General features: G+C 30.5%; 1 protein-coding gene across 7 annotated transcripts in view; it reads right to left on the bottom strand.

Moving 5' to 3' along the window:
- Window positions 1-6,081: 6,081 nt before the first annotated feature.
- LOC139491457 (sestrin-3-like) overlaps window positions 6,082-27,914 on the bottom strand; it is a 58,107-nt gene continuing 36,274 nt past the window's right edge. For 2 of the 7 annotated variants that reach the window (XM_071279159.1, XM_071279160.1), the window contains exons 4-11: window positions 16,696-16,725; window positions 14,253-14,423; window positions 13,217-13,399; window positions 12,182-12,367; window positions 11,214-11,346; window positions 10,534-10,768; window positions 10,000-10,225; window positions 6,082-9,443 (exon numbers count right to left, since the gene is read on the bottom strand). In XM_071279159.1, the coding sequence (XP_071135260.1) occupies window positions 9,357-9,443; window positions 10,000-10,225; window positions 10,534-10,768; window positions 11,214-11,346; window positions 12,182-12,367; window positions 13,217-13,399; window positions 14,253-14,423; window positions 16,696-16,725 (1,251 nt within the window). In that variant the 3' untranslated portion in view covers window positions 6,082-9,356. Of the gene's footprint in view, window positions 9,444-9,999; window positions 10,226-10,533; window positions 10,769-11,213; window positions 11,347-12,181; window positions 12,368-13,216; window positions 13,400-14,252; window positions 14,424-16,695; window positions 16,726-17,736; window positions 18,376-18,997; window positions 19,234-27,914 lie in introns of those variants that run through there. The other 5 variants (XR_011656544.1, XR_011656545.1, XR_011656543.1 and 2 more) reach the window with 5 other exon arrangements.

Genomic DNA, 27,914 nt, shown 5'->3' with positions numbered 1-27,914 from the left:
CCGCGTAATTAATATTGCCAATAATTAGGAAGTTCCGGGTCGAGTCCGATACCGATACCAATAGTATAATCACCTGTTACCTATTACCTTATCTGTACGTTCCGCATCTGACAGGCGCACCACCAAACGGTGTATTCAGGATTAATATGTTATATACACGGGTCATAATCACAGGGTTGACACAACTAAATTGTCAAATTGTTACCTATTGTAGTATTTTAATCCGTAAGAATTTCTAAGATAACAATACGAATACTAAAAATCTGGACTAAAAATAAGTTTCAATTTGTTAGCGGGCATGACGTAAAACAGCGAATCAAAGAATTCAACTTTATTTATAACTAATATAGGACAATGCTGTTGATTAAAAAATACTCCATCCAGGACCTTTTGTTTTCCAATTAATTAATATTACCAATAATTGATAAGTTCCAGTTCGACGGGTTCAAACAGAAAGATTTGAAAGCAGAGAAAATTGTGTATCTTATAATCGGCATGACTTTATCAGATGACAGTACTAATAGTATACTAAGATAAGGCTTGCGCATAGTTATATACTTTAATTCAGTCACGGACCCGCGATAGCACGGTTGTGTTCTAGTCTATATAATATTATCAAACTTGCCTGAACCAAAATATTGATAAACTTCTCATGTTTACAAAGTTTTATAAATTAAAAGGACATTACAACCAAAACTAAAAATGTTATCGGAAGTGTTTTGAATTTGTCCATCTTGTTAAGAAGATGAAAATTAATGCAATGATAATTATGATATCTTTCAGAACAAAATTATACCAAAAACATCGTTGCATTTTCAATCATGAATGTTTCAATATTAATATTTAAAAGACAATCTTGTAAACTAACGCAAAATCGGGGTTTGTTCTGTACTCACTCCAAGTTGTAAAGATAATAATGTTTGACTTATCAACAGACCATGCTCAAAACATAAGCAATTAATTATAAATAAAAGAATTTCCCAAAAGTTGATAATCATGTCAGTGCCAATGTACACTCGAGGACTGATAGTCCACCAACAGAGATACCGACCCAGTGCTTTAAAATGAAAAGAACACGTCATAAATTGCATGCGTTCGAAAAGCTTTTCTTGATTTAATACCTTCTTCATGAACGCTCAAAGCCGAATATTTGAAAGATAACAATGAATACATGATAACCTCAAAACTATGTGACCAAAAAGGACCTAAAATAGCCAGATTTGCATCCATTAAATTAAGAATGGAAATTGGGAATGTGTCAAAGAGACAACAACCTGTCAAAAGCAGAAAACAGCTGATGGTCACCAATTGGTTTTCAATAAAGCGAGAAAATCCCGTACCCAGAGTGCTTCAGCTGGTCCCTAAACAAAATTGTGTACTAGTTCAGTTATACTGGACGTGATAATAAACTCCGAAATATTTAGAAGAAACTAAAATTGGGACAGGAGCAAAAACGCGGTGGGGTTAAACATGTTTTTTGAGATCTCAACCCTGCCTCTTTATTAACTCTTACCAATATAGAAAAACAAACACACAGCAATACGCGGAGTAAAACTCAGTTTAAACGAATTCCGAGTCCGATATCAGAGTAGGTAACAAAAGAAACTAAACAAAATGACAATGACAATGATACATAAATTAACTACTAACTGCCAGCCCAGACCGCAAGTAAACTGATTGAAAGAGTATGTCTTCATCATATGAATGTCATAGACAATACCTCCCGTTAGAGGTTCAGTATCATACCACCAAAAAGTATATGAGAACTATATAAAAGCCAAAATGAGTGCCTAGTTTATTCTTCCCTTTCCTTATTTTGATAACACGCAAGTGTTCTACGTCTGTGTATGTTGTAAGAATCTTGAAAGGAAATACAACAGGAGTTGTAGTGTTTCGTGATTGATGATTACATTTATTGTACCTTTGACAAAACAAATATTTAATGAATTACAATTTATGACAAAAGTAAGCAAAGACCCATTGAAACAACATCTGATAAACAAATTTAATAATACTTTTAGATATTTGGATGATATTTTGGCTCTCAATAATGACGACTTCAGTATGTATATTAATGAAATTTATCCTGTTGAACTTACTTTAAATAAAGCTAATACTAACAATGACCACTGCCCTTTTCTCGATCTTGATATTTATATCACTAACGAAAAGCTGAATACTAAAATTTATGATAAAAGAGATGATTTTTCATTTCCTATAGTTAATTATCCATTTTTAGATGGTGACGTTCCCTTGTCACCATCTTACGGTGTTTATATATCTCAACTTGTACGATTCGCTCGTGTATGTAACAATGTTTTAGATTTCAACGAGAGAAATTTATGTATTACTGAAAAATTATTACACCAGGGTTTTCGATATCACAAACTAGTCAAAACATTTACTAAATTTTATCATCGGTTTTAGGACATCATTCGTAAATATAGCTCAACATGCAGACTTCTTATACGTTCGGGTATTTCACATCCAACTTTTTATGGAAATATTCTTTATAAAGCACAAAGGTGTCAGTATTCACCTCAAAAACTAACAAAACCTTTGAATAGACTTATTAAGAAGGGATATAGTTACGATACTGTTGTTAGGTCATTAAAGATTGCATATTTTGGCGTTAATATTGATTCACTTATAGGATCTTTGCATCGGAACTAAACACATTTATTCAAAAACCAGTATTTGGCATGACACGGGTTATGTTCTTCTCAAATATGTTATGATGGTATGATACTAAACCCCTAAAGGGAAGGATTGTGCCTGATGTTCATATGATGAAATCATAATCTTTTAGTCAGTTTAATTGAAGTCTGGAGCTGGCATGTCATTTAACTGCTAGTAGTCTGTTGTTATTTATGTATTATTGTCATTTTGTTTATTTTCTTTGGTTACATTATCTGACATCAGACTCGGACTTCTCTTGAACTGAATTTTAATGTACGTATTGTTATACGTTTACTTTTCTACATTGGCTAGAGGTATAGGGGGAGGATTAAGATCTCACAAACATGTTTAACCCCGCCGCATTTTTGCGCCTGTCCCAAGTCAGGAGCATCTGGCCTTTGTTAGTCTTGTATTATTTTAATTTTAGTTTCTTGTGTACAATTTGGAAATTAGTATGGCGTTCATTATCACTGAACTAGTATATCTTTGTTTAGGGGCCAGCTGAAGGACGCCTCCGGGTGCGGGAATTTCTCGCTACATTGAAGACCTGTTGGTGACCTTCTGCTGTTGTTTTTTTCTATGGTCGGGTTGTTGTCTCTTTGGCACATTCCCCATTTCCATTCTCAATTTTATTTAATAATGTTTATGCTCCCAAATTTGCAATCCTTTCGCTTTCTAAAGAAATTTAAAGTCATGACAAAAAAGACCAGAAGAACAAGAAAGACTCTTGAAAGCGTACGACACAAATACAAGAATTAAATCAATCCAAAATATAAACAGAATACAACAACAGTTAGGTAAACAGAAAAATAAAAACACTGCAAGTATATGGAACACATGATTTATGAAAATGACATACATGAGTGAAACCATCAATAAACACAATACATGAAGAATTGTGTGATAGACATTTTATTTTGTGTAAGGGCAGCCGGCTACACTGTTGGGTGTACACACATTTTTGTGTTTGTAAAAACAAGGCCGTGCATTTTTAAGGACGCCATCATGAGTTGTTGACTGTTATGAAATTATCGTTTCACAGATGATGTCGGATATGTTCCTTATGTCGTAACTACAATACCCTTCCCTTTTCACGAATGTGACCAACCGAATAAGACACTATTTATCGGATTTGTAATAACATAACTTGCAGCAACACGACGGGTGCCACATGTGGAGCTCCCATCTGCTTACCCTTCCGGAGCACCCGAGATCACCCCCAGTTTTTGGTGGGGTTCGTGTTGCTTAGTCTTTAGTTTTCTATGTTTTGTCTTCTCTACTATTATTTGTCTGTTGTCTTTTTTATTTATAGCAATTGTGTTGTCAGTTTATTTTTCAGCATTATTTTAAATTCTAGACGATCTCGTTTTTTTTAATGTGACAGTTTGTGTATGTTGTTTTGATCTTAAAATAAAATATACAAACGGATCTAGTGTTTTTCGATTGATGAATTTGAAAATAACATATTCCAATATTCGTGTTTTAAAAATTGCAATTAATGATTAATTTTGTATACTCTCGGAGTCAAGGGTTGGGAATAAAGAGCAGCACGTTTACATAACTGGTTTTGTAAGATTGTATATACAAATAGAAAATTCGTTCCAAATATTAAAGAATACTTACTGAATTGTTTTAATCCTTATAGAATAAAAGGGATACAATCCGGGGTGACTGTAAAATATATTAAACATAATTCGTGTTATGCAAATCATTTGAATTACAGTTATCTCTCTTTTTACGTTCTTGTGTGGGTTTTTTTTAGGCAAGCTGCTATTTACTAATGCTGAAAGTATTTTTGTTTACGTTAGCAGTAAAAAAAAGCGTTTGCCTTTTAAGAGCAATTTAGTTTGTAAAACAAAGTTCTGCTTTTGTAACCTGAATGCATATTCCCAGTTGTCAGTAGTGTGTTCACACAAGCAACTTGGTCATCGTGTCCAGAAGAATTATTTGACCAAATATAATGTTGTCCTGCTTTGTTTTCAACTTTGGAATTTGCTGTCATTTCCCTCAGAAGTCTTATAAAAATATTTATTCTGTTTTGGTAAGTTAATAGTGAACCGTATTTGCTATAATCAGAAACATACTGTTCCCAGCAATGATGAAGCTTTCTTTCTTTAATTTAAAATCCATAGTTGTTAATAAATGCTTAATGGGACGACATTTTAAAGTAATATCTTAAATTAAGGATAATGAGCTGAATGATAAAACAAACTCATTTGCAAATGGGTGCATTACTTATCTAGATCAAACAACGTTCAATTCTTGACAGATCTGGTCTTTTTTTGTAAATGTCTTAGTGAGCTAAATTGGTATTTACTAGCACAGCTTATAAAACGAGGTTGCTAATATGCTTGGTCTATTTCCAATTTTGTGGTTTTTTTATAGTGATTAAGATTATGACACAATGATGACTGCTGTACCCTTATTTTTGACATTATTTACCAATTATGTCTGTTTGTTTTGTTTACATATCGTTGTCAATATAATGGAATGTGATGCGAGTTATACAAGTGAGAGGTTTAGCTAGCTTTGAAACCAGATTGAGTCCACATAAGAAAATCCCTGTATCAAGCCAGGAATATGACAGTTGTTATCCATTCGTTTGATGTCTTTGATCAATGTACATTTCCATCATTGTTGGATGCATATGACTATGACTATGAAAAAAGCAAACTTTGTTTCAATCTGCCCAGTATTTTCTGATGTAAAATGTTTACCTAGACTACCCTTTGAAGCATGAAGCTGAATTACAAATAGCTTACTCCACAGCCATAGCTTGATTAAAATCCCATTGTCACATTCTACAACAAATTAACGAGATATTCTTCACAGACAGGACAGTATCAAGTATCCATATCAAACCTGAACTAAGATCCTTAACAACTTATTATTTTTAAATGATGGGTGTATTTCATCATTTTTTTGTGGTTTTGCACATAGTATGGATGTTTTTTTGTGGTTTTGCACATAGTATGGATGTGTTGTCACTTTTCAACTGAGTTTTAGAGTACTATAGTTTATAATGTTGTGCTGTGTAAACAATGTCCCAGGTAAAAATCAAAGTTCAGAACTTTTAAACAATTTAACAGTGCAACTTTCGTAAAAATGCCTGTCCTAAGCCACAAAGGAGTGTACAATAATTGTTTTGTTTCTTTTGCTTATTATCATCTTTTGATTTGTTTCATATTTTGCAATCCATTGGCAGTACAAGTTTTTCTCATTTGTAAGGAATTGTATGTCAATCTTAGCTGTTTGCATCCATTGGTATTGGATAGATAATTGTCTCACTGCAAATCATATCATATTTCTGTTTTTTATAGTAAAGAACAAAACATTTATTGGAGGGGCATAAAATATCTACAACTCTTATTGGAAAGATATTTGCATATATAACAAATCATATTTCAAATATTTTTTTTTATTTCAACATTCATTATCACAATATAGAAAAGGTTTTAGTATAATAAATAGAAATGTTCATAGTCAAGTTGGTTTCATATATAACTTCAGGTCAACATTTCACACGAAAATAATATTATCTTTTACATGGAACCTATTTGCTGGTTGATTCTTTTTTCTCTCTTTTTTCAGAGTTGGCTAATTTTTCTATTTTTTCTATTTTCCAAATGTGCCAATAACATCGAAACCAAACATTTAAAATTTTGTAGTTAAATGCAAGAGCATGAACATTTTGTAGCTAATCAAAATAACTCAATGTTTACTGCAATATATATCATGAAATACGTTTTTATTTTTTGTCATAAAACATGAACTTGTTTGAAATTAAATGCTTGGCACATTTGTTTTTTTTTCTTCTTTTTTTTCTTTGAAAAAATAACTTTCTACTCTAGTATTAACAAACAACAACCATGTACAAATTTACATGTAAATATTTAACAATAAATTATTAACCAATTGCCATATGATTCCATGTTTTTGATTGTTCAAAGGCATGTGAAGCCATCATGGCCTGATTTTTACACAAAATGACATCGTTTTAACATGAAGAATTACCAAAGGGATAGATATTATTGAACAGCAATTTGCTGTAGATATAGACAAGATTTGATCTTGCAGCAAAGCCCTAAGCATAAGTATATTTATTTCAGGGCAAATCTGTACTTTTCCATATGGCCATATGAAAAAAAATCTGAAGCTGCAATGCCAAAAAGGTACTTATAGCAAAAAGCCCAATTCTTTCAAATGTAAAGAAGCCACTATACAAGGCCACATTGAAAAAACACACAGAAGCTCCGGATCTAATTTAGTTTTACTTCCTGAATTTGTTCAAGAAGTTTTTAATTATTACATATTTATGTAAGTAAAGGATCTCTAATATACATTTTATTATAATATATTTTCACATCTTTTTAGCACTGTTTTTTAATTTTTGATGCTCTAATTTCAATAACTTAACTAGGGTCTCAGCCCATCTGAAACATTGTTTGAAACCTGATGAAAGCTTTGAATACATGCAGATTTTTAATTCTTTCAACCTATAAACATGATTAAATTGTAATTTAATGTTTAAAAAGCAATAATTACAAGCAAAACCTGATTTGTAATGATAGTTCTCTTTCATTTTTCTTTTACGAAGCAGTTTTGCACCTCTTTTCAACATATTTCCCATTTCAATTTTTTTGTCATCATTCAAATCTTAAATCATGAATATTCAAAGCTTTTATCATTTTTCGCCTGCATCTTTGAGATAGCTTCGACCCCAAATACAGATCTACGATTCCTTAACATAAACATAGGGTACCTAACATTCAATGCCCAACACATTTTGACTTTTATTATTTACATGTTTCGTATGATTGACTATATGATATGATATTAAAATTTGATCGACGGAATGAACCTTCATGTACATGTATTTGACTTTAATGAATGTTATAATGCAATAATCAGTAATTAATTACATTCGATTACATTTGCCATACCCGTACGCTATTCAAAATCGCAAAATTAGACTCTATTAATCTCATTTTTAACAAGCACTCTTCAATTAGAATAATTTTGCATTAATACTGTTCAACAATATAAAAAGTGTTGTTTGGAAATTTGTAATCAGCACTTTTTTTCTTGATTTTTCTTTTCAAAAGAAGGACTACATGCAACTATATAAATTAAAATTTCTCGAGAAAAAAACTTCAAATTTAGAATTAAAATTTTTTTTTTTCTTCTTATAACATTATTAAAATTGATATTTTTCAGAACCAAATTGAACTTTTGGCAAACATGTTTTAGTAGACCAGGAAGACACTATTTTTTGCACCAATATTCAGAATTATGCTTTTAAACTTTAAATAGCTTCCAATAATTTGAATTTTTATCATTAAAAGCACTAAAAAAACTGGTTCAATTATTTGATGAATTTGCATCTTTCAAAAATTTCAGGTTAATAAATAACATGAATAATGAAAACAAAACTTGTAATAAAACAAGCATACATAATAGAAGATAACAGTTACATTGTAAGTAATCTTTGATTTAGTCAACTGAACTATCTAGACATTTATTTTACTTATATATTTGGATTAACAGCATGTTAAAAGTAAATTGTAAAGATCGAAAGTCAATAACTTTTCTCTTATCGAAAAAAAACATCCCTGAGAAAAATCTTGACTATGTATATAGTCTTTTCAAATAAATTAATACTGTTAGACAAAACTTGACAACTTAGTGGCACTATGTACTAACTCGTCGTAAAAAAACATGTCTCTGACAATGTTGACCTCTCAAAGCTCCATATACTGTAAATTCAGAAATTATTGCGAGGTTTTCATAAATGTAAATAATGCGACAATTTGAGTATTGCAACAACATGAACAATAAGAATACTCATTCGGATATCAAATACATACATCTGTACATAGCTTTTCCTAAAATCGCAATGATTAAACTCACAATTTTGTTAATTCTTCAAACATGGCAATAATAAATGCATGCAATAATTTCTGAATTTACAGTACAATGTTTAAATTTGTTCACTACTCAAATACTGTTCAAGTCACAAGCTCATAATTAAAACTAAATCTACCCTAATCATTGCCATAAAACTGACAAAGATTTCACAATCATAACATCACTCTAATGCTTTGTGTTAGAACAGATTTGGCCATAAAAACAAATGGCTAATCTCATTTCGTATAACATGTAAAACATCATTCACGACCCATTTTTAACAAAGACATACATTCTAAATTGCAGCTTAAATGAACTTATAAATCAAGTGTATCTTCATTTTTATACTTGAAAAAATATATATCAACCTTTGAACTTATCAAGATTTCTTAATTCTTTAGAATATTTTTGCTAAGAAAGGTAAAACAAAAAGAACTATTGAAAGACTGAAATTTTATAATGCTGAACATTATACCAATCAAATTCTCTACAGAAAACGTCCCTGGCATTGCTTTTGTAAAATGGACAAAATGATTGAATAAATGAGATAAAAGTGAAATAAGAAAATTAAAATTTGTTAAATTTTGACATCAATTCAGAAAAATAGAGTTTCCCTCTTCATTCGTTCATATAATCTACAATACATTTAAAAACAGTCACAACAAATAAAAACCAGTATCACTTATTAATGAAAGACTATCACAGAAAAATGGCCACTACCCACAATGCACCATTGGCCATAAGACTAGATACATTGTTCGATTGTTTTTTTACGTCATGTGTTGCATCACTGCTCGTAAGGAATACAGTAACTCTCCTTGTAAACGGGCTTCTAACAACATTAAGTTCACATGTACCTGAAAGAATAAAAAATATAATATTATTAACTTATGTTTTTAACTTACTTAATTCATGGAAGTACAGTGTATACAATATTCGCATAGGAATAAGATGGCAGTGAATTTCGTTGGCAAACAAAATAACAGTGTCTGTGGTTTTAAATTTTGTAACATGTATGCTGTATGCATAGTATATAAAATTAGACTTTAACATACTGTTAAGGTTAGTTAAAGCTAATCAACCACATTTTTGGTGTGTAAAGTGTGCAGTTAGTGTTGTCTTAGTGTAACCAACAAATTTTCTTTCTATAATTTTTATAAAGATTCATATTTTTTTCTAATTGGAATATGTTTTTTTAACAACATTATTTTAGTGTTAGATATCATAAAGGTTATGTGCCTATTTTAAAAGAATTAATGTTCAAATATATTTGTTTCTTAAGATTTTTGTTGAAAAAGTCGATTATTTTTAAGCAGGGATTTTTTTCTGTGTAACTCTGATCATCTGATTTTCTCTATCTAAATATACCTACAAGTTTAGAGAACTGTAATTTTATAAAAAAATTTAACGTACCTTTTCAGAATGTCTGAATTCCTGCATACAACTGTCATAATCCTTTTTAGTCAGTCTTTCAGGATAACATGTCACAGTCTTTATGTATGATTTTAAATTCCTATCTAACAATTGGTTAACTTGGGAATAATTAAAGTCATCATGCATAATGCCATACAGGCAATGAATATAGTTCCAAATTGCACATCTGAACGCACTGGTATCAACATTTTTCACTTTCCCCATTCTGTAAAAAATAGAATAACAGTAATTAAAAGCTTGCCACACAATTATAATTTTTGATCTTTTCTATAGAATATATATGTGTTTATTCCAATTATATTCCCTCAGGGGGCAATGACAAAGATATAATTATATTAAAAGCTATTTCAAAAGCTTATGTTCATTTTAAAACAAACCATAAATTAAATGTATATACATGTATAAAAGTGTGACCTTATAGCAGAAAAGCATTCTAAGACAAAAAGGTTAGATTTATCTCCCTTACACCACTAAATTATATCATAACTTGATGTCTCTACAAAGACTACTTACGTGTAGTATGTTAAATTTATGGCAATGTTGAATCGATCTTCTAGATTACTTCCTATGTCTGATAATAAACGATTAGCTAATGAGAATCCATGCTCCTCCCAATTATAATCTTGTGCTCTGAATGTAGGTATAGAGTCAATATTGTCACGTTTAGCAAAATCCTGATAGCAAAACTCGGGATCCTCACAATATTTTAACACTTCTACTCTCGGTGATGGGATCGATGAACTTATTACTGAAAATCAAATTAGTAATAATGTCAATTATATTCGTGGTTATTTCTTCAAGACTATTTAAAATTCATATATAAGTGTATGCGTTTTATAAATTTTAGGTTGCTTCTTTTTAACACCAAATACAATGCTACTATTTCTCTAGTATTACAAAACTTATTGTTTGTCGAAGAGAAAAGCTAGTTTCAGCACATTTGGCAACCAATTTCTGTTGGCGGAAAAGCCTGGTGTCAGACCCAACAAGAATTATTACAATCATTTTTGTTTGAATATTTTGTTCCATAAATCACTGAAGTATCTGGTCTCGTGTGGAGAGTTGTCTCATGGGCATTCATACCACATTTTCTTATTTGTTGTTACAAAAGACCAACTGACATAGAAGTTTACAACTAAATGTCACTGTACAGCCTTCACAATGAGCAACAATAGTATATTTTTGAGACTTACATTCAACACTTTGATTTTCTATTGATTCAAATCTTTTTAATCTTTCTTCCTCTGTTGGATCATCGCTGTCGTCTTCGTTTAATTTTTTCATTCTTTCCATCAAAACTTCTATTTTTACTTCTGGTTCATTTCCCTAGAAATATAAACAAGAAATTTAAAGCACATGAAATAAATATCTATAATTATTTGAATTGAAATAATCAAATATCTTTTACAATTTTCCTGCATGTTAAACAGACTAGGGTAGCCCAAATTGAAGGATAATGGACAGCAATTTTTTTTCCCTAGTCAAAATTGGGGAATAATCAGGTATCTTTCAAATTCTTCCTTTGTTTTAAACAGGCTATTTTACATGTGTAAGCCCAGAATCAAGGTCAGCAGACTGCAATTGTTTCCTTATCAAAGATTAAGAAGAAAAAAAATTTTGAACTTAATATCCTTTTTCTAACAAAGCTAAATTTTATCTACATACACAAAGTTAACCAAGGTCTTTACTTGCGACCAAATATTTAAATCAAGGTCGTCACTTGCGATCAAATATTTACTTTATCGATTATGGTGAATGAAGTTGATTATCTCCACGTTTAGATACAGGTGAGGTAGATTAATTAATACACGATTAGATTTAAATTTTTTGGTATTAAATCTATTTTTAAACACTGGACATTAAGCAAACAACAATTCATCATTCTATATTTAACTTAAGTCACAAGAAATAGTTCTGACGTGATCAGAATATCTTCTAGAGACTGATTAATAATATCATGAATGTAACCTCCTTGTTCAGGTGCACTTTATATTTATATTAAAATTCTATCATGTTTATGTTGTTAACCATCAAGTACCTAATCAAATTATAATTTATTTATGGAATCTTATTACTTACTTGGCACAATTGTGAGAAATAAATATATAATATTTATTTCAAACTGCCCAAGAAATAAAACCTCCCAAGTCATTGCAAGTACCTGTGTGTCACTATCGGAATCGTCGCTCATCGATAACCGGCGGTGTAACGATTCTCCATTATGATCCAGCTCATTCCGTACACCACAACCATACACAAAACTACACATGGCATGGAAGTGTGCCATTAAACATATAGCCTGCATCAATTCTGATAGTGACCAATTGTCTTTTCCTCTTGTTAACTTCTGAAAAAAATAATACATTTTTTTATTATTTAAATTCTTGAAAATATTTTTTTTTTTATGTTTTGGGTATTTTTTTTAACCCTCTCTAGAGTATTATAATTTGTTTAAGTCATGATATTAAGTAAGATGTCCAAATAAATTTTAACAGCATTTTGGACAACAACTCAAAATGTTTCATTTCATTAAAAGTGACAGACGAAATAAAAGTTAGCAGCATACAACCAGTTAATTAGAATGAACAGTAAACCAGACATGACACTTCCTTGACCAGTAGATAGATATGATAAAGACATCATTATAATAATTTAGGATAAAACTCTTCTGGCCAAAGATGACAAGAGTTATAAATACATCGAGGTTATCCAAGTATAAAATCTGTCATTAGGACAGTCCACTCATCATGTACTTGTACAAGTATCTTGTCTAATCAGTAAAATACTTCTACCACTGTCTACTTGTATAGTATGATTCATTTCTTCTTCATAAATGCAAATTCTGCTTCATTTTTGTTGGTATGGTTTTCAAAACAGCAAATAATTATGAACTTGTTCTATTTTATCCTTGTTTTTTTTAAACCAAAAATATTAGACCAAATATTCATATGATTCACATGAGCAACTTTGAAATCTAATACAGCACCACCAGGGGGCTTCCAACTATATGTCCCCTTTCAAATGCATTGATCGCCCAAAAATGGGGTTCCAACCCTGCAAACATCCCCCTGGATCCACCACTGACCACAATCATAGACTCAACTGTCTAGACATTCTGCTTGACCAACATGTGAACAGTCAACCAAAAAGGCATAGAATATAAATTTAGAAATTAAGTATGAATATGTATACTTACTTCAATATGAGATTTATTTATCAACCATGGTCTGTGTGCCATTAATTTGTTAAGTTCAAACAGGTTCCTAATTTTCTTTGGAATATGACTTGGTCCCTTTAACCAATCAGGATCTCCATTTTGTAAGATGAACTCTTCTTCATGAAGGTGTATTAAATATGTACACTGATGTCGTGATGCAGCCTAAAAAAAAATCATATACACCATGATTTATGAACACTATCTAAATTCAATTTTAATACCAAAATAATATAAGTGTTAATGGTACATTCAATTAGATGTTGGCTTGATTTCTGCCTGAATTTTCTCTTCATTTATCAAATAATTCAAAATTATAATTTTCAATGCTCTGGGTTGTTTTTACAAAAATAACACCACCTGGCCAATATTTCTTCTTCAAGTACATGTAGCCTTTCAATTTTAATCCAACAAAGAGACTTTGAGAAAATGAACCCATTTTAATTTAAATTTTCAATATAGCTCTTCAAAATCTAATAAACCCTCTGTAATTGGAGACCGTAATTGGAGACCGTAATTGACATCATTGTATAACCCAATCACGCCACAAGTCACACGAGCAATTTACATTTGTCAGACGTTTAAAAAACTGTGTTTGCGGTAAACCAAACGCTTGTCACTTATATGTAAGTTTGTTAGTTGCTACAGGGCCCTCCCATTTAAATTAGTTTGTGGCTATACATTATTATGTACTGTGTGTGTATTTATACCAAATAAAACAAGACAAACATTGCAAAAATCGTGTTTACTAGTATCTTACTAGAATCAGGTTTTTTCTGCTGACCTTTACAAAATAAATACATAACAAGCAATTAACAGGCGTCTTTGTCAGCTAAAAGTTATTACGACCTAAATATTGTTTTGCATCGAAAACAAATAGTGAAAATAGCGATTGCCATTATTTTTTTTTCATCCTTTACCATTGAAATACTATACATCTATTAATAAAGTCAATAAAAGCATTTTCTGACTACCTCTTTACTAGATTATAACTGTTTGAAGTATTTTTTATCCTTACCATAATGGCGATGTAGTGTCTGTAATGAAATGGTAGAGGTCCATCTCCACGGAGCAAATATTGCTGGGTCCGTAAGAAGTTTTCTAGATAGGTCGGGTGGTACCCCATCAACTGCGTCAAGTGGTCCAGTCTGTTATTCTGTAGGAAAGCGTCTATAAATACCATTTGTGTCTGAAAAGACAGAAAAAAAATAATCATAAGAAATAGTTGATATTTCAAACTAATTCCTCTTATCACACTCACTCACTCACTGGACTTTCAAATTATTGGAAGGAGTTGGTGGGATGGTATTCAAAATTCATAGGCTTCATACAATGACAAGTTTTAAAAAATTTACTTTAATTATGTATACAATTTTTTGTAAGGCAATCTTGGCCAATAAAGTATTCTAAACTTTGTAAAATCTAAAAAAAAAAATAAGAATGGCCAATGATCTAATAAACTTTCTAAAGTCCAATTATAAAAAAATATAACCTTTATTATTACTCAATATTACCCGTTTACAATATGCCAGCATTTGTATGTCAAAGATGAAATGATCAATGTTATTATCTTTTCTATGACAACTACATTTGTGTACATAATCATGCTATAAATTTTAATATTGAACAAACTTAATCAGAGTTATCACATTAAACACATTAAGCAGGTAAATTATCACCTGACAGATGGAAAGTGTGTTTGTCTAATAATTTACAATTATAACACTTTAATTATGGATTTCATAAGTTTATTACACTCTTAATGATATATTACATAATTCGAAAAATATGCCTACAAAATCTATCAATAGAATTCCCTAAACTGCAATATTATCATTAATGTAATCTATCAAAAATAGCTGTAATCAGCAAACCTTGGCTAATTAAGTAATAATTTAATTAAAGTCATGTTTATAAGTTCTGTCAAGTGTGACTGACTGATTGCCTGTCAACTGAGCTTTGACAAATACATAAAGTACAAGGACAGAACATCCATTAAATTCAGTTATATTTGGTAAAAACATTAAGATTCTTTTTACACCCTCTACAGAAATCTATATTTCATATTTTGTGAAATAAAAAATGGTTATGGATTTACAACTTATCTATTTTTCTAAAAAGCTGATTTATTTAAAAATGGAAAAAAAGTCTTCTCCAAAACCATGTGAATAAAATCCAAACTGAAATATTCCTTTCCAAAAGTACTTAGGATATAAACTCTCATCTTAATGTATTTAGACAAAGGTCTTAATAACATGTAAATACATGTACCAATTTTGGCTCTTAAAAAATATAATCCTTTTTCAATTGCTCTTCAATAACTTCTTTTTATCTTATCTTATTTTCCATTAAAAAAAAATGTTTAAAACTCTACCTTTTTATTTTGAAAATCCTGTAGTTGGATCATCATTTTTCTTTCTTTCACAATATATATAATCCACACACAAAATATAACCATTCACTGATATATAACTAAACACAACCTATCTGCTTAACATCCTTAATTAAGAATAACAAGATCCTACAGTTTCATCAGCTATTTATGTATTTCTTGATTGCATCACCCTTCCACAAACCTTAAGCATGTAATTGCATCAGCAAATCTACCCTATACAATTCTTTTTAATACAATCCTTTTAAAGTGGTTTCCTTCCCCTTTTTAAATAGAATTTAAACTGGTGTCAACCGGAACAAAGTTATTGAAGTGTGACCATTGGTTAATATAATTACCTTTTTAACTACTTATTCAAATAACAAACAGGTAAAAATTAAATATTGAATAAAACATGTTACAAATGTATATATTGATTACATGTAACAATTATGTATCTTAACAATGTGGTTTATGCAATGTTTTTCTTCTTCAAGCTGAAGGAAAATATTTGAAAGGAGACATTTTAATTTTTGAAAAAATATAATTTAACTTATATCATAATTGAAGCCTTAGACTTACTTTAAACAAATGAGGATGATTTCTTGAAAATGAAAAATGAAAAACTTGAACAAAAAAAGTTCAAAAGTACACATATTTTTCAAAATGTTGCTTTTGTAACATTCTTGGAGTGAAACAGACTGTATGCATATGTAACAGCCCAGAGAATGGAGCATATGTTTCAGCCCCCAAACTGTTTGCCTACAATGTAGCTTAAAGAATAGAACCAGAGCAAAAATGACAAGATCAAAATCCAGTTAATTATTTTCTAAACACTTTAAATAGCTATGGACCATCTTGACCATTCATAAATAGGACAATAGTGTCCTGTGCTATTTAAAACCTTCTTGAAGAATTTAACTTTATTATTATGTTTATAGGCATTTTTTTCATTTAAACTGCCTTTTGAGCTTATTCTTATTTGGCAATTTGTGGTATACAATCAATGGTATATATGCTTTTAAACATATAACCCTGAATGCATAAAGATTCTGAAACGGGTAAATTTGTTGTATAATATGATAATTACCTGATCTTCAGAAGTGTTGACTGGTATAATCTAAAAAGAAAGAAAATAGATATAATGAAGAATTCGAGCAAATATCATTTTTTTATTAAATAAACAAAAATTAAAATTTTACCATAAACTTTTAAAGATTTTGCTGTACACATCAGAAAAGGTAAAGATTATCACAAAATAACTTTCGGCTGATTTAGTACTTGTATGTAATTTTTTGACAGAATGATAGATATAAAGTTGAGTGAACATGGACATGGGTCAGATAACCAACGATGACCACTGTGCACAGGTTGAAAAAGTTTAATCCCAAAAGGTTTAGTGTCGTCCGATCCTTTGTCCACTAAATTTTAAGCAATCCCAACTTGAATATTTAAGAGATGCCTAATCAGCAAATGTCATTTTAAAGTTTGTTACAAGGAAATGATAACTCAAATTAGACAGTGAATTTCATATTTCATTATCAAATTAATTGAAACTACAAATGTATATTATTAGAGACATGGTTTCACTGATGCAAAATCTTACAATAAGATTATCATTAACAAACCAAATACACAATATTCATATTATTAAATATGCAGCAGGTATTGATTTGGAATTTCCATGTTTTTAATATATTTTAAGGATGTGTCTTACAACACATTCAATATACAATAACTGTTGTTGTATAAATATATTATTACATAACAAAGGGCTTCATTGTCTGACAAGACCAGACACATCCTTTTAAACCGGCCGGTACTTTAAAATAACTTGAATGATTATTTTTACTTTCAAATCTTTTGCTGGAAAAAATACTTTTTTTCAATTATGATAACAACAGAATCCAAAATTCTTTGTTCGACGTCCAGAGTCAAAACAGCTGACCGTAGCACTGACGGACACCTGTCAGGGGGCCTAGCCTACAAATGGGAGATTCAGCAAAATTCCAGTTTACCGGAAATTGGCCGGCAAAACAATACAATTCCTTTAATTTTTAATGCATTTTTAAAGTCATGAAATAAACAAACTAAATATAACATAATTTCAAATAATATTCTAAGTGCCTACCTCTTTCAAAATCATAGTGTCATTTTTTGACAGACGTGACTTTTTCCGTGGATCTTGGAGATTTTTATTTCTATTGCACATACCACAAAAGGGTAATATCACAGTTACTGGCTCCGTATTGCCGTTTATGAGATCAAAGTTTAAATTGCAAGAGCAATTATCAAAGTATCCTGATAGATCATACATTTATGTTTGCACAGAATATTTAACGTGTAGTTCCTTCGTTGGATTTGAATGAATTAAAACAGCTGATAAATTTCAACAATGATGTCAATATATGTAAATTTTATTCATGATGACCTTTACCTCGGGATGTAACCAACCGCCGGTGAGATACCAGTCACATGGTTAGAAATTTTCCACAAGATAAAAAACAAATTACTCACTAAGTTGTTTACTTTTTTCGACGTAATACCAAAATTTGGCTGAGGTTATAAGGGATATATTTCAAAACGTATTAAAATAAGGCGAATAATAGAAACTGTTCATAAGAACAAAAATGTACCGGTCTTACATTGTGCCGAAAGTCAAATTTGATTGGTTTAGAAAGAGGTCGAACGATTACGTGCTATTTATTGGCTAAAACTGGAGGTGTGTATCGAAACGACCTTCAACTTACTAAGAAAAATATAATTATTGCGAAAAAATATCTATCAAATTACGTTTTTAGATATAGATCCAAGGTTGAAAGTACATATTAAGTTAAAAATAAGAATATTTCTCCCGAAAATTTAAATAAAAATGATTCCTCTCATTTTTTTACGATCTATACAAACTACAAACAAACTTATAAACAACAAAGTAACTTTAGTCATATTTTTACTTCATTGTCATAAATAAATTACTTTTTTTTGGTATTTCAAAAACAAAAAAACTTACATTGTAATAACTTTTTGATCAGCTTTTATGAAAAAAGTTAAATATATAATTTTGTATTATCAGAGAAATCAGAGACATATATATATATATATGATATATATGTCTCTGGTTATACTAAAATAAGTTCTAAGGTAAAAGTTATTTGAAAGCATAAAAATATAGTATATATTTATATATGCCAATATAACAGGGGAAAATGTGAAATAAAATTGAGAATGGAAATAGGGAATGTGTCAAAGAGACAACAACCCGACCAAATAAAAAACAACAGCAGAGGCAAAAGCATGTCAATACACCATTATTATATTGCCTAAGAGTAATTTTAAACTAGACCGTTATTTTACTATTTGAAGTGTACATTTTCTATTTTATAAACCCTTACCCTGAGAGAATCATCCATTCAACAACTTAACACCAAATATATCCTGACTAAAACAACGTTTTTATTGTTAATTTTTTCAACATCCTTGTGTGTGGGTAATCGTCTTCTATATATTAAACAACATATTTGTGTGTTCATGGCATTTTACATGTTCATTAATTTTATACTGCACAATCTCATAACATTGTATGATGCAACTGGGAACAGTATATCTATCTAATAATATGTTCCTGGATGCAAGAAGAGGAAGAAGCAAAACTTGAATTTAGGCCAAAATATTAAGAGATAACCAGATCATCATCACACTTTTGTCAATTTGTTTAAATGTTAAAAGCTACTCTTACTTCTAAGATAAAATATAAAATAATATTTTATATCTGTTGTAAGGAAAAAAGTGATTTTTTTATTAACAAAAAATATCAAAATCTGCCTTGAACAAAGGAGTAGGTCCGGTAAGGACCGATTTTGGCCTCAAATTTCAGGAAAGATTTTGACCTCTTTTTAAACACATAAGTGTCTATTTCATTTGATTCAGTTAGTTTTTGTGAAAGATTTTAACTAATTTAGTTATTAAAAACGATCCGATTCAAGCTCAAAATGAAAAATCTACCAAATTTGTTGAAAAATGTCACTTTTCAGATGGTTTTTGTCAAAAATAAAAGTGGCCGCATCCGTGTTCATCCTCAACCTTTATACATGTTATGTATTATCATCAAATACAACTTACATTCCAATATTAAGGATGAACACGAATGCAGCCACTTTCGTTTTAAAAGAAAACCGTCTAAAATTTAACTAAAATGATAGAATTGTGAAGATTTCAGTAATTTAGCATGACTTTATGGTAGAGTACCTGATATATGTGCATTGTATTGTCAAAAACAGTCAATATTTGTGTAGCAGAAGCATTCTACTGTCCAATAAAAAACTAAAAGTTTACATTTTAACAATTTGGTAAAACTGCAATATTTTGGGGCCAAAAAGGGGTCTTACCGGACCTTCTCCTTTCAGCTTTATTCATGTGAATAATCGGACGCCGGTCTATGAACCAACCGTTATTCTCAATCTGGTTATGTCCTAGCTTTAAGTTTCCCCCTTAAAGAGCCTGACATTTAAGGATTTAGCTGTTTACATTTTATCTCAACAGCAGGCCCTACCTATCTGTTATATATAAAAACCTATGTGTGTTACTTGCATAGTTCGGGATTAAAAAATTACAACATAAATATCTTTGTCTCATTTCCCCAGTCCCTTTATTGTATTCTACTCGGTTCACTAGAAATCAAAATGTTTAGAGTGCTTCAATCCTTGCTGGCAATGTTCCTACAGACCACAGATAGCATTATTTTGCAAAGAGATCAACTAAATTTTGTAGAAAATTATGAATTTTTGGTATTTGGTTTTAGCTGAGATTCATTATGATCTGTTATTGCAAAATTTTTAATCTAATTAGAAAATCATTTAACATCATCATTTGAACAAAATTATGTCTAAGGCATTTTTTTTCATAATTCCACTAAAAAAAACCACCAAAAGTAGTCATTAAGTGTCAATGGTGCATCTATAAGATGCTACATAACAAATAATGTTCCTTCATCCAAGCATATCTTGGATGTGCAGGATGAAGGTCATTCTTAGAATATGAGCCTGAGGCTCGAAAGTAATAAATTAGCTTAACTTCTCTATGAGGGGTGAAGCTTACATGTAATATCTCTGTTTAAAGAAACAAACTATAGCTGGCCAGTGACCTTGACCCTAGTATATAAGCACCTGTTCCACAATAACTTGTCATAATTTAAAGCAAGTTTGTGTCGACCAAATATAAAACCCATTGGAAAAAGGGTGGGTCTGACTGATAATCCCTAGGGTGGGAATTAATTACTTTCGAGCCTCAGGCTCATATTCTAAGAATGACCTTCATCCTGCACATCCAAGATATGCTTGGATGAAGGAACATTCTTATTCATATTTCGCCTTCGGTCTCAAGTAATAAATTAGCTTGTTTAAAGTGTAGACACAAACTAAAAACAATTTTTATATAAATGCCAACATTTAATAAAGCATAGAAATCACAAGATCATCCAGTAACTACAACTGAAGAAAAGTGTTTTAGTACTGATATTATTCACTTTCCCTTTTATAGAACTTATAAAAAGTTTTACCATATGTCCAGACTAAGCTGTTGCCATAAAAAGGCATAATGTCTTTAATAGAACATCCTGAAGCTAAATGCACTTATGAAGAGGTTCCTCTAAATGAGTAAACCTTAAAACCTCGGCTAAAATTAGAACTCTCTCTAACTATCTAAACTTTACAAAAAGAATTAGATGAATTCTCTCACATATTTTGTACACAAAACATGATAAAACATTGTCTTAACAACACAAAGTTTTGGTTTATCAAAACCCTTGATCACCTCATTAGGTAGACTAACTAACAGATCTAGTATTTTTCAAAAACTCATGTATATGAAAAAATAAAGTGCCATGTCTCTGAATGAAAAAAATATAGAATGTAAATCTACAGCTGATAAAGATTGTACTTTGGCAGTTGTAGTCAAGGCAAATAAAGACACAAGTATAAAAGACAGTCTTCAATGTAAAATCCTCTAATGAATATAAAGAACTTAAAAAGATAGCACTAAATTCATCTCCATAGTGAAAGAGTATCGAACTCTTCAATTGCAGATTCAGGCTTAAACAACCTTTCACATATGCATGTAGTAAACAAACAAATTTAGTAACATCTAGCTACTTCTTAAAGGATCAAGTCTGTTTCAACATAAAACAAGTAAAATTCACATTAAACATGCTGAATATGAAAAGCTTGTGTTTTACAAAAAATTTTAATAATCAATAACATCCTTTTGAGATGGTGATAAGGAATTGGTTCTCTTTGAACACACCAAATAATGAAATTCCTCAAAAAATATTAATAATGCTTGATCATAGATGCATGATCTCCAAGATGAAGTGTAAATATATTTTACAAATGATTCTGAAATCTCCTGTTTATATTAAAGTGATTTCTGAATAAATACACACATTTTTACCCTACCGCACAATCAACCATTCAGGTGTTGGTCACTTATACTTTTTACAATACACAGTTAAATCAAATCTCTTCCTGACGGAAAGGCATTCTTCAGTATGTAACATTGTTACTAACTTTTATGTTTAGCAGAACTTTTAACTGTCAAATAAACTAAAATTGGTCTTAGCAAAGAAAACAACTCTGAGCAGACCAAAAGGAATAATCAAAAGAGCCTTTTGAACTTTATCACTAATAATTTTCTTTATAATTATCCCCAACAATGAAAAAGATGGGAAAATATAAGGTCTTAAATCTGACCATGAAAAGTACAAACATCTTGTTGGTCAAAAGACAACGAATCAATTATCTACAGATTTGAAAATGAAAACGTGATAACAACAAAACAAATATATCTTCTTTCAATTGCCATCCTGTTGAATCTGTAAATTTTTTAGACATATGATAAGCATCAAAATTTTCTTACCAGGAATATAAAGAGCTGTGATAAAAATGTTCTTTCTTGAACACCAAGCCCAAATAATGAAATATTTGTAGTAAGCATGTTTTAAAAGTGACAAAGAGGTTATACCTCCTATTGCATAATAAATGCTACTGAAATTGTATTTTCTGATTGTATAACTCTCTGTGACTAAAAATTTCTCTCCAAAAGAAAAATATAGCCAACAATTCTAAGAAATCTATATGAAATGAGCGCATGTTCTTAAAGAAGCTCCATCTACCAAATCAAAAAAATTTTCTTCAAATTTGGATCCCAAATCCTTCTAATGAGGCATCTGGTCCAATCCAAAAACTTATTTGGATGGGTCTAAAAATCAATTCTTAATTTCTGATTTAAATCGTTAAAAATTTCACCTATAGATTGATGATAATAAACACTGTAACAACTATAGTGTTTCAACATTATTTCTCGCCATGTTTCTGCAACATTCCCACAGATACTGCATTAAAAGCATGTGCCACAAGACCAATATATGATGCAAATCATCTATAATACAGTTACACAATTCTATTTAAGAAGAATTTCCCAAGGGAGATGATTTTACCATTTCACATCCGTCAGAAAAAACTTAAATAGCTCAGTATCAATAATGAGACAAAGGAAAACAATATGCTTCCAAGGAATGAGTACCAACTTCTCAAAATTTATTCCAAAGCACAGCTTATCAAGCATTTGCACCACTTCTTCTGTATTCACAATACAACCATCTAAATTCTGATCCATAATAAAAGAATCATCAATGTATAAACTATAGCATGTATATACTTCAAGTGACATTATTTCATAAAAATACATAGACAGGTTTTAAAACCTTAGTAAAAACTCTTGATGCAGAAGCCAATCCAAAACAAAGAACATAAATATCATATCAATGTCCTTTCCACATGAATCAGGCAATTGTGATATAATCATAAATGATACTTAAATATGCATCTGTGAGATCTATAGATGTTAGCTCTCTCTCTATATATATATAGATAATCATCCCTAAGAATTACATCTAAACAAAAGATAAATGGTCCTGCTCCAAATGCTGATTAGCCACAAGCTAAGTATGTTTGAATTATTCAAATAGGTAACAGGCCTTGAAGACCCATCTTTCTTAGGAACTAAGAAAATATAGGAAATAAACTGATTTTCCAATGATCGATCAACCTCTTAAATAGCTCCCTTAGCTATCAATTTTTGGACTTCTGAAATTATTTCATCCTTATGAAAGGTGAAATGTATTTTATTCAAATATGTGGTACATCATTAAAAATAATTTTATAACCATTTCTTAATAAATCTAATTTCAATGGACCATTAGTAACATTTTCCAAATCATAATATTTAAGTTATCTACTGTATATAGCAACTGGTTGAGAAATGTGACCTCTTTGAGATTCTCTGTTCCCTTTTGGGAAACCTCTTCCTCTCAATGAAGGGAATTGCCTACTAGTATATGCCCTGTTAACCAACAGAGCCTCCACAGTTAAAAGACTGATATTGCCTTTCCCATAACAGCTGGGAGTAAAATAATTGCTAACCTGGAACCTCTTCCAAGGAATCTAGAATTTGCTTAAGAATCTTTGTATAATCACCAAGTTTGCTTCATGCAATCATAACTAAAAACGTAATAAATCAACTATCACATCAGAATTACAAATAAGTTTTATCATCTAGATATTTCTGAGCATCTCCTATGCGTTAAAATAGAAACCCATGGTCAAACAAACAAATAGAATTTTACAATAAAATCCTCAACAATAGGGGTGATGATCAACCCCTTAATAAAGTATCTCTGGGTTCCCTGCATCTTTGAAACCACATAGTGGGCCTGTCTAGGCAGTGCCATTTCAATCTTGTTATTTATCCTAGACACACTAGGATTCTCACAGTTCTCAGGGTGATAGTATTACTCCTCTATGAACTTGATATTTTCCTGATTTGATATTTACTGACATGGTAGTATTATTAACAGTCACAGAAAGTCCAGAAGAAAACTTACACAGTTTTCTGCCTTTTTAAACAATTTTGGGATTTTCCAAGCAAAATCATGATTAAACTGTTCAACAAACAGGATGAGATAATGGACCATTAATCTCATTTAGAGAAGCCTTAAAGGCTTCTGAAAACCTTAATGCAGGAACAAAAGACGTATCAAAATTCAGTTCCGGCTGGACTATCATCAGCCATGGCACAAACTCCAAAAGGAGGTACATGAACAGTATCATTACAGTAGTTCAGATCAAAATTAGAACTAAATATTCATTAAAGTAAGCCTCTAATGGCAAAATTCGAATAAAGCAGCAGGTTTCTCTACAAACTCTGCTTGAGTTGAAGGCAGAGAAACTGTCTCAAACCTCATGATTCATACATGTTCTTTACTACATTAATAAAAATGAGTCAATGCATCAATATGTATACAAATGTACATGCTTATCTTAAATCTCAACAGCACTATCTTAAGAAAAATTCACAAATCAAGGAGATTTTGAAGCTATACAAGTAGCACTAGATTTAAAAACTTACTTTTGACTCGTTCTGTTGCTTTGTCAATTATTTCCAATTGCAATGCCATTATGATCTTATATAAAACTACTAGGTTTTATAACTGTTTAAGAAGAGGATTTATTCAAAATACCTCTTGTTTTCCTATTAAATTTATCATCTTTAATTTCTAAAACAACTGAGATGATGAAAATCATAGCCATCACCCTTGTAAGTGTAAACATAATTCTATACATCTTGCAAAAGCAATACATTTGCATAATCAAATTCAGCCATTGTAATAAAATAATGTGTACCTGTGCAGGTAAAACACGTGTAAATTCTGAAGAGTACTCACGACCTTCAGGTGAATAGAAATACTTTTAAATATCTACCTGTTTAACAAACAGGTGTATGAATTAAGAAACAAATGTGCTGTACATCGTACTAAGGCAAAAACTTAATGAATATATAAAATTGTCATACATCGTAGACAATAAAATTTTTTAATTAATTTCCATCGACACTTGTCATACATCGTAGACAAGAAATTTAAATTCATTTCCATCAACACTTGTCATACATCGTAGACAATTGAGGAATTATTATTTCTAATTAACAAAATAACATTAGAACTTGTCGTACATCGTACACAAGTTAAATGTAACTTTAGTAACTTTCCCCTAAATCTAAAATAAAAATAAATTAACTAAAACGGATTCAAGTGAAGTGTTCACTTCACCCCTCTAGAAAAATAATGACAAGTTATTGTGGAACAGGTGCTTATATACTAGGGTCAAGGTCACTGGCCAGCTATAGTTTGTTTCTTTAAACAGAGATATTACATGTAAGCTTCACCCCTCATAGAGAAGTTAAGCTAATTTATTACTTGAGACCGAAGGCGAAATATGAATAAGAATGGTGACGATCGAAGGGAAACAAATATTGTACTCTTCCCAAATTAAGTCAACATGCTTTGATTGATGTTATTAATGATGCCAAAAATTTATTTAATATGCTTTGTTAGTCTTGTATTCTTTGTAATTTTAGTTTCTTGTGTACAATTCGGAAATTAGTATGGCGTTCATTATCACTGAACTAGTATATATTTGTTTAGGGGCCAGCTGAAGGACGCCTCCGGGTGCGGGAATGTCTTGCTACATTGAAGACCTGTTGGTGACCTTCTGCTGTTGTTTTTTTCTATGGTCGGGTTGTTGTCTCTTTGACACATTCCCCATTTCCATTCTCAATTTTATTTGAATTGTTTTTTATTCTGTACTATCAACTAAACCAGTTAAAAGAAAAATTTGTTTTTGTTTTCAACCTGGAACTAACTAGTTTTCAAATATTTACTTAACAGTACATCATACAAACAGCATACCTCAAGTTTTAAGGCCATAAGTGACCCAGAAAATGTAAACAAAGTTGATAGCTCTACACTAAAAGTACATAATTTGAGGGCTATCAAATCATAGCATATTTCTATTGACTGGATGTTCAATTGATCATAATTTTTATTTGGTGTTAATTAGTCAGTAAGTAGACTTCTTTCCCTGTCAGGACATTTACATAGTAGGTTTTGAAAAGAGTAAGCTAATTGTGAAGTTGACCATCACTGGAGATTATTTGAGCACTAGTAGTTTCTTTTTTTCATAAAAAGCCATAAAAATATTATAAGACACTGTTCACTCACTGTTATTAACAATGTAATTCCCTTTTTCTTCTTTTTTATGCCTGTTTGTTTTATAATACAGATATTCCAGTTTTGTCTACTAAGCTACATAGTTTTCAATTGCTTTTACAAGCAAAATTTCTACATTGTATAGATACATTTTACATACATTTTGCCTCCCTATTAAGCCACTTTAAGCTTGCCTGGCTGTTGTCACTATCAGTGTTTTCTTGTACAAATTTTCTTGGTCATTATAGTTTTTGATGGATTTTTTTAAATAGTAAGAATCTTTACACAAAACCGTGAACGACTTGGATGGAAGCATCTCATCCTATGTTTTTGGAATTTGGCAGACAAACTTTGGTAATGACAAATGGGCTTTAAAAACTTTTTGTTGTCTTCAATAGTTTTTCTACATAAAGAATCAAATTATTTTTGAATCACAAAAACCACACAAGATGATAAATCTGCAGGAAAGAGATTTAAATCATGTTAGAAAATCATTGTAATAAATGTGACCATGAGAATATATATTGTCAATATATACAAAGATCAGCTGATTTTATAATAAATTTGGTTGTTTGCCTTTAAGCAATACATTAAATACATTAAGTTGGTCATCCAAAAACAAACTAAAGATCTGTATGTAACAGACTATAGATAAATATTGACCGGGAGTCAAATCCACAGGCTATTTTTCAAAATTAAATTACAGTCATCTTACGTTTTTATATATTTGAAAAGAAAATTATTGTTTAAATGTAACCCAGTGTTTTGGCAACTTCTCTTATTTTATTTTTTTAATTTTTTTTTTTTTTAATTTTTTCTTTTGATGTTTTTTGCCAGAAAAATTGAAAACAATAATTAAAACTAAATCAACTACTGCTAAATGAAGTATTTGCTTCTACATCTTCAACGAGAAAATAAACAGAAATTGAAAGGCTAAATATAACATATACATCATTATTTATTTTTTTTTTGGAGGGGGGGGGGGGGGGGGGAATTTTATATATTTGCTATGTTGACATGAATGCAGTTTTGTTGAAACTTTTGCCAAGATAACCCTTTTAAAAGTCTTTAATTCAAATTCAGTTGACTTGCAAAGTACATGTATAATACTTCTTAAGCAGACCAATAATTATCTAATGATAATGGAAAAGTGAAAATTAAAGAAAAATAAATGTTAAATCAATGATTTCAAAGTAAAAATTACAATTAGA

Source organism: Mytilus edulis, chromosome 10 (genome assembly GCF_963676685.1).
Source record: "Mytilus edulis chromosome 10, xbMytEdul2.2, whole genome shotgun sequence".
Classification (NCBI taxonomy): domain Eukaryota; kingdom Metazoa; phylum Mollusca; class Bivalvia; order Mytilida; family Mytilidae; genus Mytilus; species Mytilus edulis.
Note: the sequence above shows the minus strand (reverse complement) of the source record. Positions and strands in the feature narration are given on the sequence as shown.